General features: G+C 42.7%; 1 protein-coding gene across 1 annotated transcript in view; it reads right to left on the bottom strand.

Moving 5' to 3' along the window:
* Window positions 1-18,608, bottom strand: part of LOC133114827 (rhomboid-related protein 1-like) — a 40,981-nt gene that overhangs the window by 20,909 nt on the left and 1,464 nt on the right. Inside the window, exons 2-4 of the mRNA XM_061224497.1 lie at window positions 7,968-8,192; window positions 6,410-6,558; window positions 4,316-4,428 (exon numbers count right to left, since the gene is read on the bottom strand). Coding sequence (XP_061080481.1) covers window positions 4,316-4,428; window positions 6,410-6,558; window positions 7,968-8,192 — 487 coding nt within the window. The remainder of the gene's footprint in view (window positions 1-4,315; window positions 4,429-6,409; window positions 6,559-7,967; window positions 8,193-18,608) is intronic.

The following is an 18,608-nucleotide window of genomic DNA, read 5'->3' on the forward strand; positions in this document are numbered from 1 at the left end:
GCAGGCTGAGCGATTGTACAGTTGTTAAGAAAAGATTCTTTCACAATGAAGGGAAAGCCACGTCTCATTGAATAATGTATTGATTCGGGGGCTATAAACCTTTCTGTTCGCATACAATCTCACTCTTGCAAGCATTGCGTGTTCCAAAAAGACCGGCTTTTCACCTGAATACAAAAACATTACACCATATACAAGTGCTACGGCAATTCATTATGAAGCTCCTCTCTGACACTGGGAGACAATGAAACACATCTGGTACTCCTGACTCAACATTGGCTATGTTTACTTTAACAGTTCAGTAGTAATAGCACAGAGCATTTACACTATCTGGTATAAATTAATAGTTGGTGTGAACACTGTAATAGAAGAGGGCTTTGGGTATGTGCGTAATAACCAGCCATGAAATTAGTTTGTTTATTAATAGCATCAGGCATTGGGTGTGTATTAATAACAAACATGTATCTATAGATAGTATAGGGTACTAAATATGCTGTATTTACAGTATATTCATAGGGCAGGATATTGGTTGTTTATGTATTAATTGCACAGGGCATTGGTCTGTAATTATTAACAGCACAGGGCATTGGTATGTGTAAACATTAATAGTGCAGAGTACTGAGTGTATATACCTTCTATTAAAAGCACCCTTTTGGTGTGTTCCTGGTTGATAATTCTGTGTTGTCTTACTCTCTATTCCCCAATCGAATTTATAACAACAGCAGACCAGAGAGGGCCCAAGGCAGGTCCACCCATACCTGACTCCATAAAGAAGAGTTCCCTTAGTGTTCCAAAGGATTGAATATCCCATGCCTATTTCCGGACAGGTGGAGTGGGGAAACTCCAAGGTAGGTGTGTCTTTCCTGGCATCAATTGCTGGCAAAGCTCATGATCACGAATCGTGAACATTTCTGGCTTCCCAGAAGCTCATTCAGCTGACTACTGTGAAATCTCTCTAAACCAGAGGTGCCCAATCATGCCATGGAGGGCAGAGCGTATGAAGGTTTTCATTCCAACCTATCACTACACCAGCTGATTTCACTAATTAATTCCCTTCTCTCTGGTTGAAGGTGTGTTAACTAGTGAAATCGGCTGGTCTAGTGATACTCTCTGCCCTCCATGATTGGGCACCCCTGCTCTAAGCCCTTTAAGGTGTAAGATGACAAATATGTAATGTTCTTACCTGAAGATTCTCATGCTGATGTAAGCATCACTACTGGTAATTGAAAGCAACAGAGTTCGAGAACACTGACTTAGAATTTTGAAAAACATGTGAAAAGGAATCACATTTCAAATTGTTGAAATATGCAGGACTCTGGCCACCATCCGGCCAATATATCCCTGCAGCTCTCCCTCCTCTAACAAGCCACAAATTGACATCAGGAAAGGGCGATGCACTCAAATCTTACCTGCAGCACATTAATATGGTAGAGAAATCAATGCCCGAGGCAAGATTTGAGTCCCTGCCACCAACTATGTGCAAGTGAGGTAGAGGAAGATGAATATCCTGCTACTAGACCGTGAAGAAGGCCCATAGCCAGCACATTGGTTTAGAAATGCACAGGAGTATGGCACACTCGTGTGGGAGCTCAGATATTCCCCTGAGGAGTGCAACAATCCTCCACACAGGACTAAGCGAAGAGCTGAGACTTGACGGAAATTCTAGTTCGGTTCCAGCCCGGTTTTAAGCTGGTCCAGCTGGTTTCAAGCTGGTTTGGTGATGGTTGAGCTGGCAACAGGACGGTTGAGAGAGCAATAGTGCTGGCAAGACCGCGTCCATGTGGAGGGCCAGCTTAATACAGTCAACAGACCATCGCCAAATTCCAGATTGATTGGTATTCAGCTGGAGCAGAAGCTGGCTCCTGCTAGATTCTATCTTAGGCTGTTAGCTGGAATTTTAACCAGGGAAGAGATCATGCTGGCCCACATTCATAAAACACCTCAGAGAAGAAGCTCAGATCAAGGATCAGTTTTGCCTTTAAGCTCAAGATATACAGTAGACCATGTATAGATGTAGATCAGCACTCCTGTACTGAGATCCTTTATGAATACAGACCTCTGTCTCTCATCCATCTCTCTTTCCCATTCTCACGCGAATAGCTCCGCTAACGCCTTTAGCCTTGGCTCTGACAGAACAGTAGTTCATGCCCAGTAAAACTCTTGTAGGATGTGCTGATGTAATGTCACCTGTTTAACTAGTCCTCTTTAAAGATGGGTTTAAAGGCATCACAAGGTTATACAGCTTCTAAAAACTGTCAAATAACAGCAATAATAAACAAAGTTCCACATCTAGTGCCAGTGACGTTTGACTTCCTGGGAATGTCAGTTTAAAGGATGCAGTATAAGCCCACAGAAGGTTGGTTTGTGCTTTGTCGTGGTGAGTGAATCACTTTTTGAATGGCTCCGTATTAATGGCAGGGAGGATGATTGATACAAAGAGCTCTTATTTAGATAATTACCTTCCAAAAATATGTCCAATTAATCAGAACCAAGAGAGACCAGAACCAAAATCATGAAGCCAGAACAGGACAAGCTGGGGAAATTGAAAGTTTTAAAAATGTGCTATATATTCTTAAGTTCATCTCTCTACGTCGGTTGTTCCATCTCTCTCAGGGAACCTGTATTTATGTTTTGCACAGTGTTACTGAGTATATTTTAAAGAAATAAATAATTACTACAATATAATGTTAAATTAGTCCCATGCTGTGTGTAAGCATGTTTGGTTGGTGGATTAAAAAAATAATGACTGAAAAAAAGCCTATAGAAAATTATTTGTTTGCCTTTTGCTTGTAAGATTAACATCAAATAATTGCCTGAAAATTGGACATTATTCTTGAAGGGAAATGTAATTATTGGCAAGATCTCACATCAGAAGTAGAGGGAAGTTAGACACAAGAAGAAATTGAACCTTGTTCCCTGTAATCTCATCGAATGATAGCTTGACTTGAGGACAAGCCAACAGATAAAATCAAATGCAGGTCAATGAAAACCAAAAGGAATATAAAATCTCTAAACGCGGGGCAAGCTGATACAGAAAGCTGTTGGCTGACTTCTCTGTTAAAAAAGTTAAAGTTCACTTTCTTGGAATTTATTATTTCAGCTTTACTGTGTGTTTCTGTTTGTGCCAATGGCTGTGCCAATGAAGGCTATTTTAGATATTTATAGATGTTTCTGATGACCTGTTTTACAATGGCCGTCATAGGGCCATTTGGGAGTTTGTGGACTAAAGCAAATAAAATAGACTTCAAGCAAGTCCAAAGCAGGAAACATTTCCAGAGGCTGTAAATATGAACAGATTTCTTTTATAGCATATGTTCACAAATATAAACATAAATACCAATTTTTATGTCATACACGTACTTCTTTCCTGTACTTTTTCTGTCAAGGGATGTAAGCTCTTCACTCTCATGAATTCACTGCTGTAATGAATTCAACAAATTTTAAAATATTTAACATTTTCATTAATTGATATCAACTGTTCTGGGTAGTGCAGCCTCATAGCCCAAATTCCATTATACTTGCAAAGCAGTAAAGTCATCAGAAACTTCCAGAAATATTTTATCCAAATAAATTTAAACATGTATCCAAAGTATTTTTCCTTCATTGAGTAGGCTAAGACCAACACTTCCCAACAGATTCGGCATCCAGAGGGTTGTGTTTGAAAGTCAGCCAGACCCTGATTCCCCAAGACACTGCATTCACTTATGTGTCCCTTTCATATGTACTGTAACATGGCAGCCAACACTTGCCTCTGTTTTACAAGGTTTATGCCTCTGCACCACCTGTAAAGCGACCTAGGTGTCTGTTCATTCCGACTATATATTTGACTGTTTTAGTTTATGTATCTTAACATGTTGGCTATGTACTATTGTTGCTGTTTTTGTATGCTGTTTTATATTGCGTTGGCCCTGTCTTGGCTAGGTCTAACTTGTAAAAGAGGTTTTAAGCTCAATGTGCCTTCCCACTCAAATAAAGGTTTAATAAAAAATAATTGAATAACATACTGCAACTCAATGTGTATTTATGTGCACTCTCATTCATTCATGAATGGCTGCCACCACCAACCATAACCCCTGTTAGTGCTGCAGATTAAGTCAATATTCCAGAAGAATCTTTCACCTTGTGATACAAGCACCAAATTTGGCATAAATAATGCCTAGGACCTACTTTTTCAGAAAAGCCCGGTAGCCACCTGAAAATCCAAGATGGCGGCCATTTGTCATGTCACCCCCTACTCCCCAAACAGGACCCCTTGGCCACTGGACCAGCAGCAGCACCACACGCGAGGCTCCTGAGGCGGCCCAGGGGCAGGACTCACCCGCCACCACCCCGGCCATGTAGAGCAGACTGATGCGCATGATCCCGTGCACCATCTCCAGAGGAACCCCGATCATCAGCTGCAGCAAAGCATTGAAGCCCAGCTGCTCCAGCCTGGGGGAGCGCAAAACAATGTGCACGCGTTACACAGTACACAAACATTTCACAAAACAATGTGCACGCGTCACACAGTACACAAACATTTCACAAAACAATGTGCACGCATTACACAGTACACAAACATTTCACTAAACAATGTGCACGCGTTACACAGTACACAAACATTTCACAAAACAATGTGCACGCATCACACAGTACACAAACATTTCACAAAACAATGTGCACGCGTTACACAGTACACAAACATTTCACTAAACAATGTGCACACGTTACACAGTACACAAACATTTCACTAAACAATGTGCACGCGTTACACAGTACACAAACATTTCACAAAACAATGTGCACGCGTCACACAGTACACAAACATTTCACAAAACAATGTGCACGCGTTACACAGTACACAAACATTTCACAAAACAATGTGCACGCGTTACACAGTACACAAACATTTCACAAAACAATGTGCACGCGCTACACAGTACACAAACATTTCACACAGTTTGCTTTCTTTTTAAGGCAAAGTACTACTGTTTTTCTGTTTGTTTTCTTTCATTTTTTTCTTATTTTGAGATGTAAATAATGAAATAAATGTTAGACAATTTGAGCTACTATATCGAGCATCACTGTTTTTAGGACTGTTTTTGATTATTTTCTCCAGTGACTTTTTATTATTTTCTTCTCTATTTTTGGTCTGCAATATCTTGTCTGTAATTCTTTGTCTTTGCTTTGATATTAGTGCTAAATGTAAAGCAGTTTAAGTTACATATTATATATGAAAGGTACTAGGGAGTATCTAAAAAAGCAGGATTTAATAAATTGTGTAACTAACGATTCAGCCAATTGACTATGATAAATGCTGTGGAATAACTATGGCTTTCCAGCTGAAAGCGATGATGTATAGCCATGTTTGTTTATGCGGTAGCACATCTGGGATCTTAAACCACCGATACAACAAACTCCGACAAACTCCCGAATCATTGTGGCAGGGGGTTAAAAATGGGGCCATCTTGACTAATGAAATCACATCTCGGTTCCGATAAAATTGAAGTGACTTTGATAGAAACCGAATTGACATAGCGTTCACAGTTAACGCTGTCTAAATAATATAAGCGGATATGTGGATTCTTGTGATGGAATAATCCTATAAATGTGCCGGGGGCAATGTGTGCATGAATCCATTTAAAAGTCATTTACAGTTGATACACGTCCCCAAGAGAGGACTTTCACTATGATTGTTCGGTAGTATGAATATATTTGAACTCTGTAATCCGAGTCTATAGATTTTTGTCCATATAGATGGAGTAGACCAACAGTAAGTTCAAATCCTTGCAGTTGTAATGGAACATATTTGCTCATTATGATACAATGTGATTATTGATTTAGCCTATTTCATAGTTTTATATTATAAGTCTTCTATATCCTGACAGGTTGCAGTCATAGTTTTCTCAAACTTCAGAGAAGTGTTTTGCTGAAGGGTTCCTAAGGGTTCTTTATCTACCTCTTTTCCCCAATCAGTGATTATTATCCTTTAAAGTTCTGATGTGCGTGTTTGGTCAACTAAACAAGCAGCTTTGGTTAGATATTAACCTTACATGTCCTGAATTAAATGAGATTGACTTCTTGAAGAAAGCTTGAACTTATTAAACTAACTGGAAATACAGGGCGGCCTGTAGTGTAGTGGTGAAGCTACATGACTCGGTGGTTCGATCCCCGGTGTAGCCACAATAAGATCCACACAGCCGTTGGGCCCTTGAGCCTTAACCCTGCATTGCTCCAGGGGAGGATTGTCTCCTCCTTAGCCAAAATCAACTGTAAGTCACTTTGGATAAAAGTGTCAGCCAAATGACATGTAATGTAATGTCATGAAATACCCCCTGGACAAACATGAGACATTATACTCTTGTGAACTACATGCAGAGTGAGAGTGAGGTCGAGTTTGAGGGCAGGGCCGTGTTTGTGGATGTTCTCTTACCCCACGTGCATGAACATGTAGCTGAGGAAGCGCCACACCTGGGCGCGATGACCAGGGTGGTACACTAGGGGGCTCTTCATGAACTCTGGCTGGTAGGTCTGTAGCACCCATTTATTCAGCATGACGCCATAGCACATGAACACGATGATCTGGGAAAAGAGACACAGGACCATAACCACAGGACCATAACCACAGAACTCTGCACTGCATGAGGGCTATGACTATACAATGGCCTGGAGTCAGTCCACATTCGTCTTTAGGTTTGACTTACAAATAAATGCAAGCTTTAGTTTTCTTTTCTTCTTCATATTGACAGCTCAGCAGTCTATGTTCAAGTTCAGCGATCGGAACACTTGTCTTGAGTTTCACATACATTTGAAGAAATAGACAAACGCATTTCTTTCAAAAGTCAATGCGATGGCCGAATATTGGCCAGGCTGGTGGGTGGGGAGTCAAATTTTTCATTTTTATTGACTCAAATACTTTTCTGTGCTTGACTGATTTTGCCTGGTGGAATTGAGCAAAACCAAGAGAACCACCAGAAAGTGGTTTGTACTTTTTGAGAGTATCTAATCAGTTGCAAAACACCAGACAAGCTCAGCAAAGTACAGAAAAAGTATTTGAATCCAGAATCCGTGTTTGACCCAGTGAGGTATTTTCGTCCCCTGATGCAGGTCCATGCTTGTCCGGAGCGGGGTGATCCTCCCAGACAGCCTTCATTTGGCAGAGTCACCGCCATTATCTTCACACTCACTCATTCTCCCTCAGTAATTGCTCAGAGAGTCTCGCTGGAGTCTCGTAATTAGTGGAGCCAGAGGGATTGTTCTGCCAAAGTTATTTTTAATGCGCCATGAGTGCTCCAGGGTTATTTGTTTCATGCTCCCCTTTCTGAAACATTGATTTCGTATAAGTCTCTTGACTCAGTGGGTGGGAATCTTCCTGGGAGCAAAAGAAGAAAGCAGAAAGACTTCTGTCCTGTTTGATTAAGACGCTAACCGATACCCCTCGACATGCAAATGGAGGCTTGTGGGGAAGAGGAACCGATGACCAATAGATGTCTCAGTTTTGGTGGATTTAGCAACATCTGTGGCTATTGGGAGTCACAAGTTCATTTTCAGACTCAGAATACCAGAGATCCATTTGAAACAAAGCTATTTAAGAGGAGCACATCAGGTTTTATTAATGTAGCATATTTGGTGAAAGAAGCCAAGAGACAACTAACAATGTTGTCTGACACAATAATATTGAGTAACGTATAAAACCTCATTTTAAAGACGTGTTTTGGATTTTAGACATTTGCTCTTCAGCTTGTAGCTCGTTACGCATCATCACATTTTAAGACAGGCTAGGAATGTCACTATGGCAACCAAAATTCCATTATGAGAAGCTAATATGCTCTTTTTTGATATGAAAACATTACGGATTGACACTTTAATTGTCAAAAAGTTATTGTTTTTTTATTTTAATTATGACTGTTTTATTGTGATGTATGACGCTGTTGGCGGTCATACACACAGGCTCACCTGAATGACAGTGATGGTCATGCACACAGGCTCACCTGAATGATGGTGATCACAGCCATGAAGACGGGCGGCGGACACAGGTGGTTCTGGTGGAAGTACCAGCGGCGGTGGGACTCGCAGGGCAGGATCTCATAGGCCACGTAGCGAACAAAGCGCTTGTACACACCCAGGCCTGCTTCATCCAGCAGGATGTCCCTCTGCAAGGTCCGACGCCCGCTGGCTATGGCCCGCCGGAAACTACTGGAACGTTTACTGCTCATCTGAGGAGAGAGTTACCATTATTATTATTATTATTATTATTATTATTATTATTATAGTAGTAGTAGCAGTAGTGGTGGTAGCAGTAGTAGGGGCAGCCGAGTGGTTCAGTGCATAACATTGTTGCCTCACAGCAAGAAGGTACCAAGTTTGAATCCAGACCCAGAGCCTTTCTATGTAGTTTGTATGTTCTCCTCATACCCACATGGGTCACTGCCAGGTACTCTGGCTCCCTCCCACAGTCCAAAGACATTCAGTAGGCTAAATGGAGATTGTAAATTGCCCGTAAGTATGAATGTGTGAGTCAATGGTATGTGGGCCTTGTGATGGATTGGCAACCTGTCCATGGTGCATTCCTGCATGCTGACATAGGTTCCAGTCCTCCTCTGACTTTGACCAGTAATAACCAGTTTAAAGAAAATGGATGGACAGTGCTAGTTCACACTTGTACTTGTGTTTGATCTGCACTTCGTTGTACGTCGCTCTGGATAAGAGTGTCTGCTAAATGCCTTGTAATGTAATGTAATGTAATGTAATGTAATAGTAGTAATAGTAACAGTAGCAGCATACAGTGGAAATAAAGATTTTTTATTTCTGTTTTGTTTTTCGCCTTAGTTTTGTTTTGAAGTGTCTTTTAAGTAATAAAAACAGAAATAAAAAGAAGAAAATACAACACAAAAACAGTCAAAGAATAATAGTCATTTTATGGGTGTTTATTTTATTTGAGTTAAAAGTGAACCACTATTTATTGATCGATGTGCACAACCTCTTAAAAAAGCGTTTGTGTAGGGTGTTGGAGAAGTAGAATTAGAAAAGTGTTATAAAACATGGATAGCGCTGTAGTTAAGGAGATAGCTACAGTAAAGAAGAGTGCTCCTTATTAAGCACTGTTTAATAACAATAATAATCACTAAAAGAATCTCAGCACCACACATTCAGATAGTTACACTCACAAGTGTGTCTTTGCAATAAAAAAGATACTAAAATATTCACTGATATTGGAAATCTCAATTCTATGTGACAAGCCCTATGCAACACTGATGGCTTTTTGCACTGAAGCTGTCCTCCCTTTCAGAAGGGATCTGTTTTCTCTCTAAATATATTCCTTATCTATTAATTACGAGTACCGCAGAAACCCCATTGAAATGAATCTACATGCTTCTGCCCGTCTCCACTGGGGAAAATAAAGTCGGTGTTCTATTGTCTGCGTTCTATTCGAGCCGGGAAAGAAATAAATCAGCTCCTCACACCGAGCTAATTTTCCAGGAAAAAATAAAAAACAAACACAATAAAGCTATTATATTGACAAAATGCCCAATCGAGGAAATTACACTCTCTATCGTGAACATGGCTGAATGAATATCTGGGGAGTAAGATCTGCATTTTAATGCCCCGCTGCACCAAACAGCACAGACAGGAATGAGAGTGTAATTACTGCAGTGTAGTGGGGGGCGGGCCGTGGAATGCAGAGGGAGATCAATAGAGCTCGTTGGTGCTCCTCAGTTTCGTCAAATTATACGAGCATTAGAATTAAATACATTTCAGCACGTTTAGCAAGTCTTGATAGACCAGCCATCAAGGTTCAATTTCATCACTTGCAACGTATCAATGTATCCCACAATATGTCATAGTTTTGCTTGATTTTAGCCCAATTAGAGTAATTGTAACACATCTGGGAAGAGAAAAACAGTTGAAGAAATTAGTGAGCTGACCTTATCCTAAATACCCTGGATGTTGTCCATAAGTCTTCCTGAATCCTCACTTGCTGAGTTGAGCCCTGGACTTGTTTATTATGTCATGGTAAAATGGCTGCTACTGGGAATCTCAGGGATGGAGATAATAACACTGGACTACACTGCCAGTTTAAATTTACCCACAATGCATGGTGTATCCAGTTTAAATAGCTGAAAATTGAGGACGTGTTTCTTTCTGGTACAGAGGCAAAAAATAGGTTGTTGACAGGTGCTGAATTTCAGGAAATCAGTACCTTTATCTGAAGGTAGGAAGGAAGTCAAATTCTGTTTGACTTCTGTTTGAATTAATCTGGACTGCACCTGAACCGAATTACTCCCCTCTTTCTTGCTTCAGTAGCCAGTCTCAGTCAATTCAGGATTTGGTGTTTTTTGTGATAACTTACATGAAAAAGCTAGAACAATGCATTTCTTGCCTGGAATTCCCTGTGATACCTCCTCAGCTGAAAATGCTTTTTGCATCCTCCTGGAAGATCTAATAATGCCTTCCCTGGGGTCCAATCTGGACAGGTCAAGGGTCAGAGGTCCATTACAGGTCAGGGTTTTGCAGTGCCTCCATTTTGCATCACCCATAGCAGCACAGCTCCTTTCCTTCCTCGTCTGTCCACTGAATCTTCCCAGGGGGCAATTCATTCACTTAGGACAGGCCGTTTTTCCAAATTTGACAACAGGGAGGTATCAGGTATCCGGCGGTTGATCACAATCTCAGGTGGAGAAATGTGGTCTTGCGTGATTTTCTGCCAAGCTAAAAAAAAAAAAAAAGCTCAGACCAAGAATCCTGGCTCACTCACCATATCCCAGGTGGGCTAATGCAGCTGCAGCCTCAAGCAAGATGTTTGGCATTAATTACTTCTGTAAACACAATGCTGTACAAATGTGAGCTATATGCACTGTAAACTACACAGCATAATAGCATCTGCTAAGCTAATAAATTATGCATTGTAATGTTTCGATCTTTAGTGGCTCTTGATTTTCCCACGGGGCCTACTCTTGCAGATTTAGAGGTTGTGCTTTGGCCTCGCTGCTAAAAAAAAAGAGCTACCTTTTTAAAACATGTGGCCGGTGTTGAATTTAAGCTACAGTGTGTGTCGCTGATATTGCGTCGACGAAGTTAGTGCCACCAAGATCGGGGTGAATTTCTGGAGAAGAGAAAAGGTGATGTGACAGCTCCTCTCCCAGAAGCACAAGTTAGAAGAGAGAGAAGCCTGCTGTTAATGGATATCACCAGGAAGCCTATCCTAATGTTCTTTACACCACATTCACTGCAGCACTGCCTGTCAGAACCCATCAACACCTGCTGCTGCAGCACTGCCTGTCAGAACCCATCTCCACCTGGTGCTGCAACACTGCCTGTCAGAACACATCTACACCTGGTGCTGCAACACTGCCTGTCAGAACTCATCTCCACCTGGTGCTGCAACACTGCCTGTCAGAAAACAACTACACCTGGTGCAGCAACACTGCATTTCAAAACCCATCTCCACCTGGTGAAGAAACACTGCCAAGTCTGATCTCCATCTGTCCCTGCCTTGGCAGTACCACATTCTTTACTATTATTGATTAAGATCTTGTCTTTCAGGCCCACACATTATAAGAACAGCATTCTTTCACTCAAAGAACATCTATTTTGGCAGATATTGCCCCTGAACGATGGTAAAGAAATGGTCCGTGCCTTTGTAACCTCCAGGTTGGATTCCTGTTGTGCTTTATTGTCTGGTTGCACTAATTCAGCCTTGACACATCTCCAAATTGTACGGCCGTTCAGGTATTTACAAGAGGACTTATATTAATACCGCCAGTTGTAACCTGGCCAACCCTTCATTATTATGTCTGATAGATCTCTCATTAGATATATTTCACCATACATTCTGTCTTATTACACCAGGGAGAATGGGCTCCCCCTCTGTAGCCGATTTCCTACCAAGATATCTTCCTGCTGGGAAGTTTTTTCTTGCGCTGTTTGAGTGTTTTTCTTCCCACTGGAGTTTTTTTTTTTATCTCGATTGCGGCTTTTTGGGAGTTCAGGCCTGGTATTCACCCAATTTTCCTGTCCGTTTCCTCTGTAAAGCATCCTTTTGGCAGTGCCTCTGTAAAAAGCACTATACAAATAAAACTGTTTAAAACTGAACTGTACACTCAGTGAGTACTTTATTAGGTTTTATTAAACTTATTTTCTAGACGTATTGGTTTTCTGTTGCCGTAGCCTTTCCACTTAGAGGTTTAACACATTTTGTGTGTTCAGTAGTGGTATGTTCTGCATACCACTGCTGTAATGCCTGGCTATTTGCGTTACTGAGATACTCATACTGAGATACTCAAACCACCCTGTCTAGCACAAACAATCATTCCACGGTCAAAGTCACTTAGATCACATTTCTTCCCTATTGTGACATTCGGTCTGAAAAACAGCTGAACCTCTTGACCACATCTGCATTTACAAGCTGGTGTACAGGTCTACCTAATAAGGTGTTCACTGAGTGTATATTTCTTCAAATGCACTAATCTATGTCTATTTTACCAGCTAGTTTAATAACTTGGATTGTAACCTGCACAACCCTTTTCATTATTATTTCTGATAGATCTCTCATAATATTTGTTTTACCATTACGTCTTCCCTGTCCTGTCCTGTCCTGACGTAAGGAGTCTAGCTATTATATAGCGCCAATTAGCTATAATAGCAACATAGCCTGTTGGTAGAGAGCAAACGGAAGCAGACTGAAATTAACCTGCAGCTCCGTGCTTGTGATGCTTTTTAGCCATTGCGCTACCTGTCAAGTCTAGTCCAACGCGCTACCGTCGTACTACAGCACCTGACTATTGTCCGCCATTCCTGATGAATTTGGCATAGCATTTCCTCCACTGAAAAATGCCGCTTCCGAAGGCTTATAATTCCTCGCGACTTGAGACGCATTTATTAATAGAGTGCGGCAGTCCAGAGACACATACTGGGCGACTCCGGCGTGGAGCTGAACAATGAGTGCGTCCAGCCTGGTGCGCGACGATAACCTGGCCCCCGTTGGCGTATCTGCGAGGCGGTGATGAGATGCGCGGCGGCTGACTGCTAAAGACCTGCATATTTTAGCATGAGAATTACGTCCAGGGAATGCTACTACTCGTGTTGAGGAGGCGAAAAAAGAGAAAGCAGAATTCGGCACCTGGCTCCAGGGAACGAACATATGCCGCAAAAAAGGGCAAGGTAGTAAATATATTATTGTTCTTTATGATTAAGGTGGATCTATTTCGCATAATTATCTGTGTCCTACATAAGCGATAAGGCTGGGTACAAAGTGAAGACAATATTTTAAAAGGCATGACAACACGAGTGGCTTACTTGAGTCTTACTTGTAATAACAGAGTTGACATTCAAACCAACTCAACGCTCGCTGAAGGAGTTTCAATTAGCACTTGCCCTCGTAATGAACCGCCTCGCAAATGCACTTCAGAGGTGGACTATAAAATACTTGTTTCCCAAAAGGGAGCGTAATTCTCTATTTCCCAGTGACAGAAAAAACTATTTTAATAAAAAGTCAACAAGAAACTGTCATACTGCTTGACATTTCCAGGAGAAATGTCCAACTGAGAAAATGTGCATCAAATGATAGTGTGGGCTAATAGCCGGAGGAGAAGAAGTTACGCACAAAACCAACAGCTCCGACGAAGCAGCCAAGATGACAAAGCAGTTTTGTTATGGAAAGGTTCTGTTTCCCTGCCAACCAGCTGTGTTCCCCTTCATGCCATTTACCAGTAATGGATTAGGAAAACTTAGCATTGACTGTCCTGGCTCATCTGTACACTGGCAAGCAACCAACAAACAAAGCAGCCACACAAATACAGTCAATTTCAAATTAAGGCAGGAAGCATTAGGGGGTGTGGGGCAGGGAGGGGGATGGCGGCTGGTTTTTGTTGCTACTTGGCACTTAGTTGATCAATTAAAGCAGCTGATTACACAGTCATCTCACCTCACCTGGTTTCTTGGGTCTTTCTTTGGAACACATTTTAATTGTACGGTTGGGCCCATTCATTCTTGTTTTAGGCCACAGAAACCCTATAGGGCTGGCCTAGGGTTGTCTTTTTTTATGACTGGCTGCTCAGGGGTCCAAAGAAGCTGTGGATCCCGTCTACAGACGCACTGGGGGCCTGGACTCCCCGCAGGAGGACAGGAGAAGAAAGGACGAGCCTGGGTCCACACATAGGCACATCAGAATCGCCCGTTTTGCACATCCATCCATCCATCCATCCATCCATTATCTTAACCCGCTTATCCTGAACAGGGTCGCAGGGGGGCTGGAGCCTATCCCAGCATACATTGGGCGAAAGGCAGGAATACACCCTGGACAGGTCGCCAGTCCATCGCAGGGCGCACACACACCATTCACTCACACACTCATACCTATGGGCAATTTAGACTCTTCAATCAGCCTAACCTGCATATCTTTGGACTGTGGGAGGAAACCCACGCAGACACAGGGAGAATATGCAAACTCCACACAGAGAGGCCCCGGCCGACGGGGATTCAAACCCAGGACCTCCTTGCTGTGAGGCGGCAGTGCTACCCACTGCGCCATCCATGCCGCCCCATTTTGCACATGCCTATTAAATTTAGCATATCTGTAATGAAGTTTGTACCCTCACTGAGTAGTGCTGACCAGTGCTCTGTTAGCCACAAGGTCTTTTAAAGCAGTTAGGATTCTGATGCTGCATTACTATCTTCATAAGAAATACTTTCTTAGGAACAACTACAGGCTATCATGCATACTGGGGATGAAGAACGGGGATCCAGTCCAGGACAGAGTGTGCCTGTCACCCAGATTAATTATCTTTTATTTAATTAATAGAATAATAATACTGCATAATTATAACCCTGCCTCACAGCAAGGAGGTCCTGGGTTCGAATCCCCGTCGGCCGGGGCCTCTCTGTGTGGAGTTTGCATGTTCTCCCCGTGTCTGTGTGGGTTTCCTCCGGGTACTCCGGTTTCCTCCCACAGTCCAAAGACATGCATGTTAGGCTGATTGGAGAGACTAAATTGCCCGTAGGTATGAGTGTGTGAGTGAATGGTGAGTGTGCCCTGCGATGGACTGGCGACCTGTCCAGGGTGTATTCCTGCCTTTCGCCCAATGTATGCTGGGATAGGCTCCAGCCCCCCTGCGACCCTGTTCAGGATAAGCGGGTTCAGATAATGGATGGATGGATGGATAATTATAACCCTCATTCAACCCCTGTGGTGCACTGCAATATTGATTTTAACTGTGCTAACTGGCACTGTGACAACCTCCACCCCCCCATCAGCTGGCACTGGTCAGTCATGCATGTGGGTGAGCCCTGGTCAGCTCGGTGGGTTAGCGCTGGTTAGCTGTGTGTGTTAGCGCTGGTTAGCTGTGTATGTCAGCCCTGGTCAGCTCAGTGTGTTAGCGCTATCATCTGTGTATGTTAGCACTGGGCAGATGTGCGGGTTAGCATTGGTCAGCTGTGTGTGTTAGTGTTGGTCAGCTGTGTGGATTAGCGCTGGTTAGCTGTGTGGGTTAGCGCTGGTCAGCTGTGTGTGTTAGCGCTGTTTAGCTGTGTGGGTTAGCATTGGTCAGCTGTGTGTGTTAGAGCTGGTTAGCTGCGTGGGTTAGCGCTGGTCAGCTGCGCGTGTTAGCACTGGTTAGCTGAGTGGGTTAGCAATGGTCAGCTGTGCGTGTTAGCACTGGTTAGCTGTGTGTGTTAGTGCTGGTTAGCTGTGTGTGTTAGCGCTGGTCATCTCGGTGTGTTAGCGCTGGTCAGCTCAGTGTGTTAGCGCTGGTTAGCTGTGTGGGTTAGCGTTGGTCAGCTGTGTGTGTTAGCACTGGTTAGCTGTGTGTGTTAGCGCTAGTCAGCTGTGTGTGTTAGCGCTGGTCACAGCATTCTATACAGGCTTGCTTGGGTTACAGTATAGATGCTGGTTTGGATTCAATGGGTGCTGAGTTTGAAATATGGCAAGCATATTTTTTTCTTTGCACATTGGTTGGCCTATTGATGAACAAAATCTGTTTCTGAAGGATGAAAAATTTGGTTGATTTTGAGCCAGAATTGCGGAAAAAGGTTTATTGTATCCGGACTTCATCCGTCTACAGATGGCTGCACAGAAAGTTGCTCCAGAAAAGGGGCTAGCAGAGGTTATGCAGTTAAAAATGACTATCGTACTGTTGCCAAATTTAAGGCATAAACCAAATTGAGCCTTTACTGCTTTTGGCCCATTGTTTCTAGTTCCACAGAGCTGCCTTCAGTTCCGCTCAAGCATTAAATAATTTATGTCTTTGGCATGATTCATTCAAGTTACTTCATGAAATAAATCGCAGGCTTTTTCAGAGTATCGTTGGTTCACTCTCAGGCTTGCAGTGTGCGTGTCCTTAAAAATCGCAAACAGCCCAGCCTGCCTACTAGCTGTCAAAAACCGCTTTGATCGTACACAAACACTGTTTATTTTATTCCGCTGTGGTGCTGTTATTAAACATTACAGCGTAAACTTCACTGGCTATGTCGGCGCATGAATCTGGCTGACGTTTATTATTCACGCCAGAAGGCAAGGCTGGTGGAACTCTCTGGCTGGGATCAAGCTTGAGTAACAAAGTAGAATATGTCAAATCCCTTTTCAGATCCTGCGGGCTAACAGCTCAGTTAAACCCACTGTGTGCATCATTGCCCTGTAGACTCTGACACACAGTCACACACACAGGCACATGGTCACAGACAAACACACACACACACACACACAATCTCTTCCCTGGACTACAGTACTAGGCTCCTGGTGATTACATGGATGTGGTGTTATCAGAAGAATTTGAAGAGTGCATTTCATTTCACCAAGGGCAGTATATCTCTATCCATTCAGGCTACCAAGTCCAGCATACACAGATTCAGTGCAAAACTTATAAATCACATAAAAATAGGGCTTTTAAATCATCTTAGATAGCTGCCTGTATTAATGAAATGCAGGGCATATCTGAGTTATGCTGCCAAACTGAATTATAAATAGTTTACTACAACTAGCGGCGGAAATGTCGCTGTCAAGAGAGCGGGTGACTCATAACTCTGGTTATAATTCTTTATTCCTAAACAGAATCTGCCTACACAAAACACTTCAAAACATAGCACTGTAAAGAATGATGTAATATAAAATCGTCTCCTTAACTCCATAAACATGGGAAAAAACCATTGCTTATATGCAAAACACCCACTTGCAGGCTTAAAGGTCTGCCTCCTGACCCTGATGTTGAGCGAGCATGTTCTGACAGCCTGTAGCGTAGGAGTTAAGGTACATGACTGGTTGGTGGTTCAATCCCCTTGAGCAAGGCCCTTAACACTGCATTGCTCTGGGGGGGGGGATTGTCTCCCACTTAGTCTAATCAACTGCAAGTCGCTTTGGATAAAAGCGCCAGCCACATAATATACGACTGTGCAATGCAATGTAACGTAATGACCGTGGTGCAGTAGCAAAACTCCGGCCTTCTAATGGCTGCAGTTGGAGCGGGTCACTGCAGGACTTCCCCCAGCGCAAGGATGAAGCCATCAGTCTGTGCTTTACATACTGCCTGTCGCCGCACAATAAAAAAGCCAATTACCTTATGCACAGTAGGTGGCAATGAGGACTAATATACCACACTCCTAACCACAAGGTCAAACTTTTAAACCATAGCCGCGGCACTGCTGTCGGGGGCTTGAACAAGGCTTCCAGCCAAAGACGAACTTAATAAATATTCAGCTTTAGGTTTATGACGTTCAAAATGCAGACAGGGTCATGGTCCCTGCTTGTCACCAGAGGGCAGCACAGGCGTTATCGTGAACTGATTACGAACTCATCGATTGTAATTATTGTTGTCACCTGTTTCTCGTTTGTCATTGTGTTTCAGTTGCCCTTGGTCCTTCCATTGTCGCTCATTCTTGGGGCTCATTCCAATCGCCTATTTTTCTCCTCAAAAAAATAAATGAAGACGGGGAGGTCGAGAAAACGTGAATTATGGAAAAGGATGTCCTTGCTCCTTCAGATGTCAGTTTGAGGCCACATCAGTTAGAGGCTAGACGTGTAGCAGATGGTGAGAAGTGGGTCCACAGGTTGATCATTTATAAGTCAGGTTTTCCTCAAAAATACTTCCGCAAAGGATGCACAGATGTTTTGCTCAAAGGAAAGATTGGGAGTTTCTAACTTCTACTTATAGCTCCAAAAATGAACATTTAAGGGCCATGATCCATTTCTGGGTCAGGAGCAAGGAAAGGAAAAGAGTGGAGTGGTTCCTGCATTTGCTTCTCTGCACTTTGGTCCATGTAACAGCCAGTGTGGTGCCCTGGGTAAGGTTATCTCCGAATAAAATTAATATAATGATCTTCAGAACACTGTCATTTCACATAAGCAAATACTAGACACATAACAGTACAAGTTATTCGGCTGGCACTTTTAATTCAAAGTGACTTACAGTTGATTAGAACAACGTGTGCTCAAGGGCACAACAGTTGTGCGGATCTCATTTTGGCTAAACCGGGATGGGGACCAACCTTGCGGGTCCCTGTCATGTACCTTAACCACTACGCTACAGGCGTACATAAGCAACTGTCAATGGTTATAAGATTAATGTGAATGTCCCACTTTTGTCTAAAGTTTGTCAAGTTTTATCTATTACCTCATTTGTATGCACATAACATGTACTGTATAT

Source organism: Conger conger, chromosome 16 (assembly GCF_963514075.1).
Source record: "Conger conger chromosome 16, fConCon1.1, whole genome shotgun sequence".
Taxonomy (NCBI): Eukaryota; Metazoa; Chordata; class Actinopteri; order Anguilliformes; family Congridae; genus Conger; species Conger conger.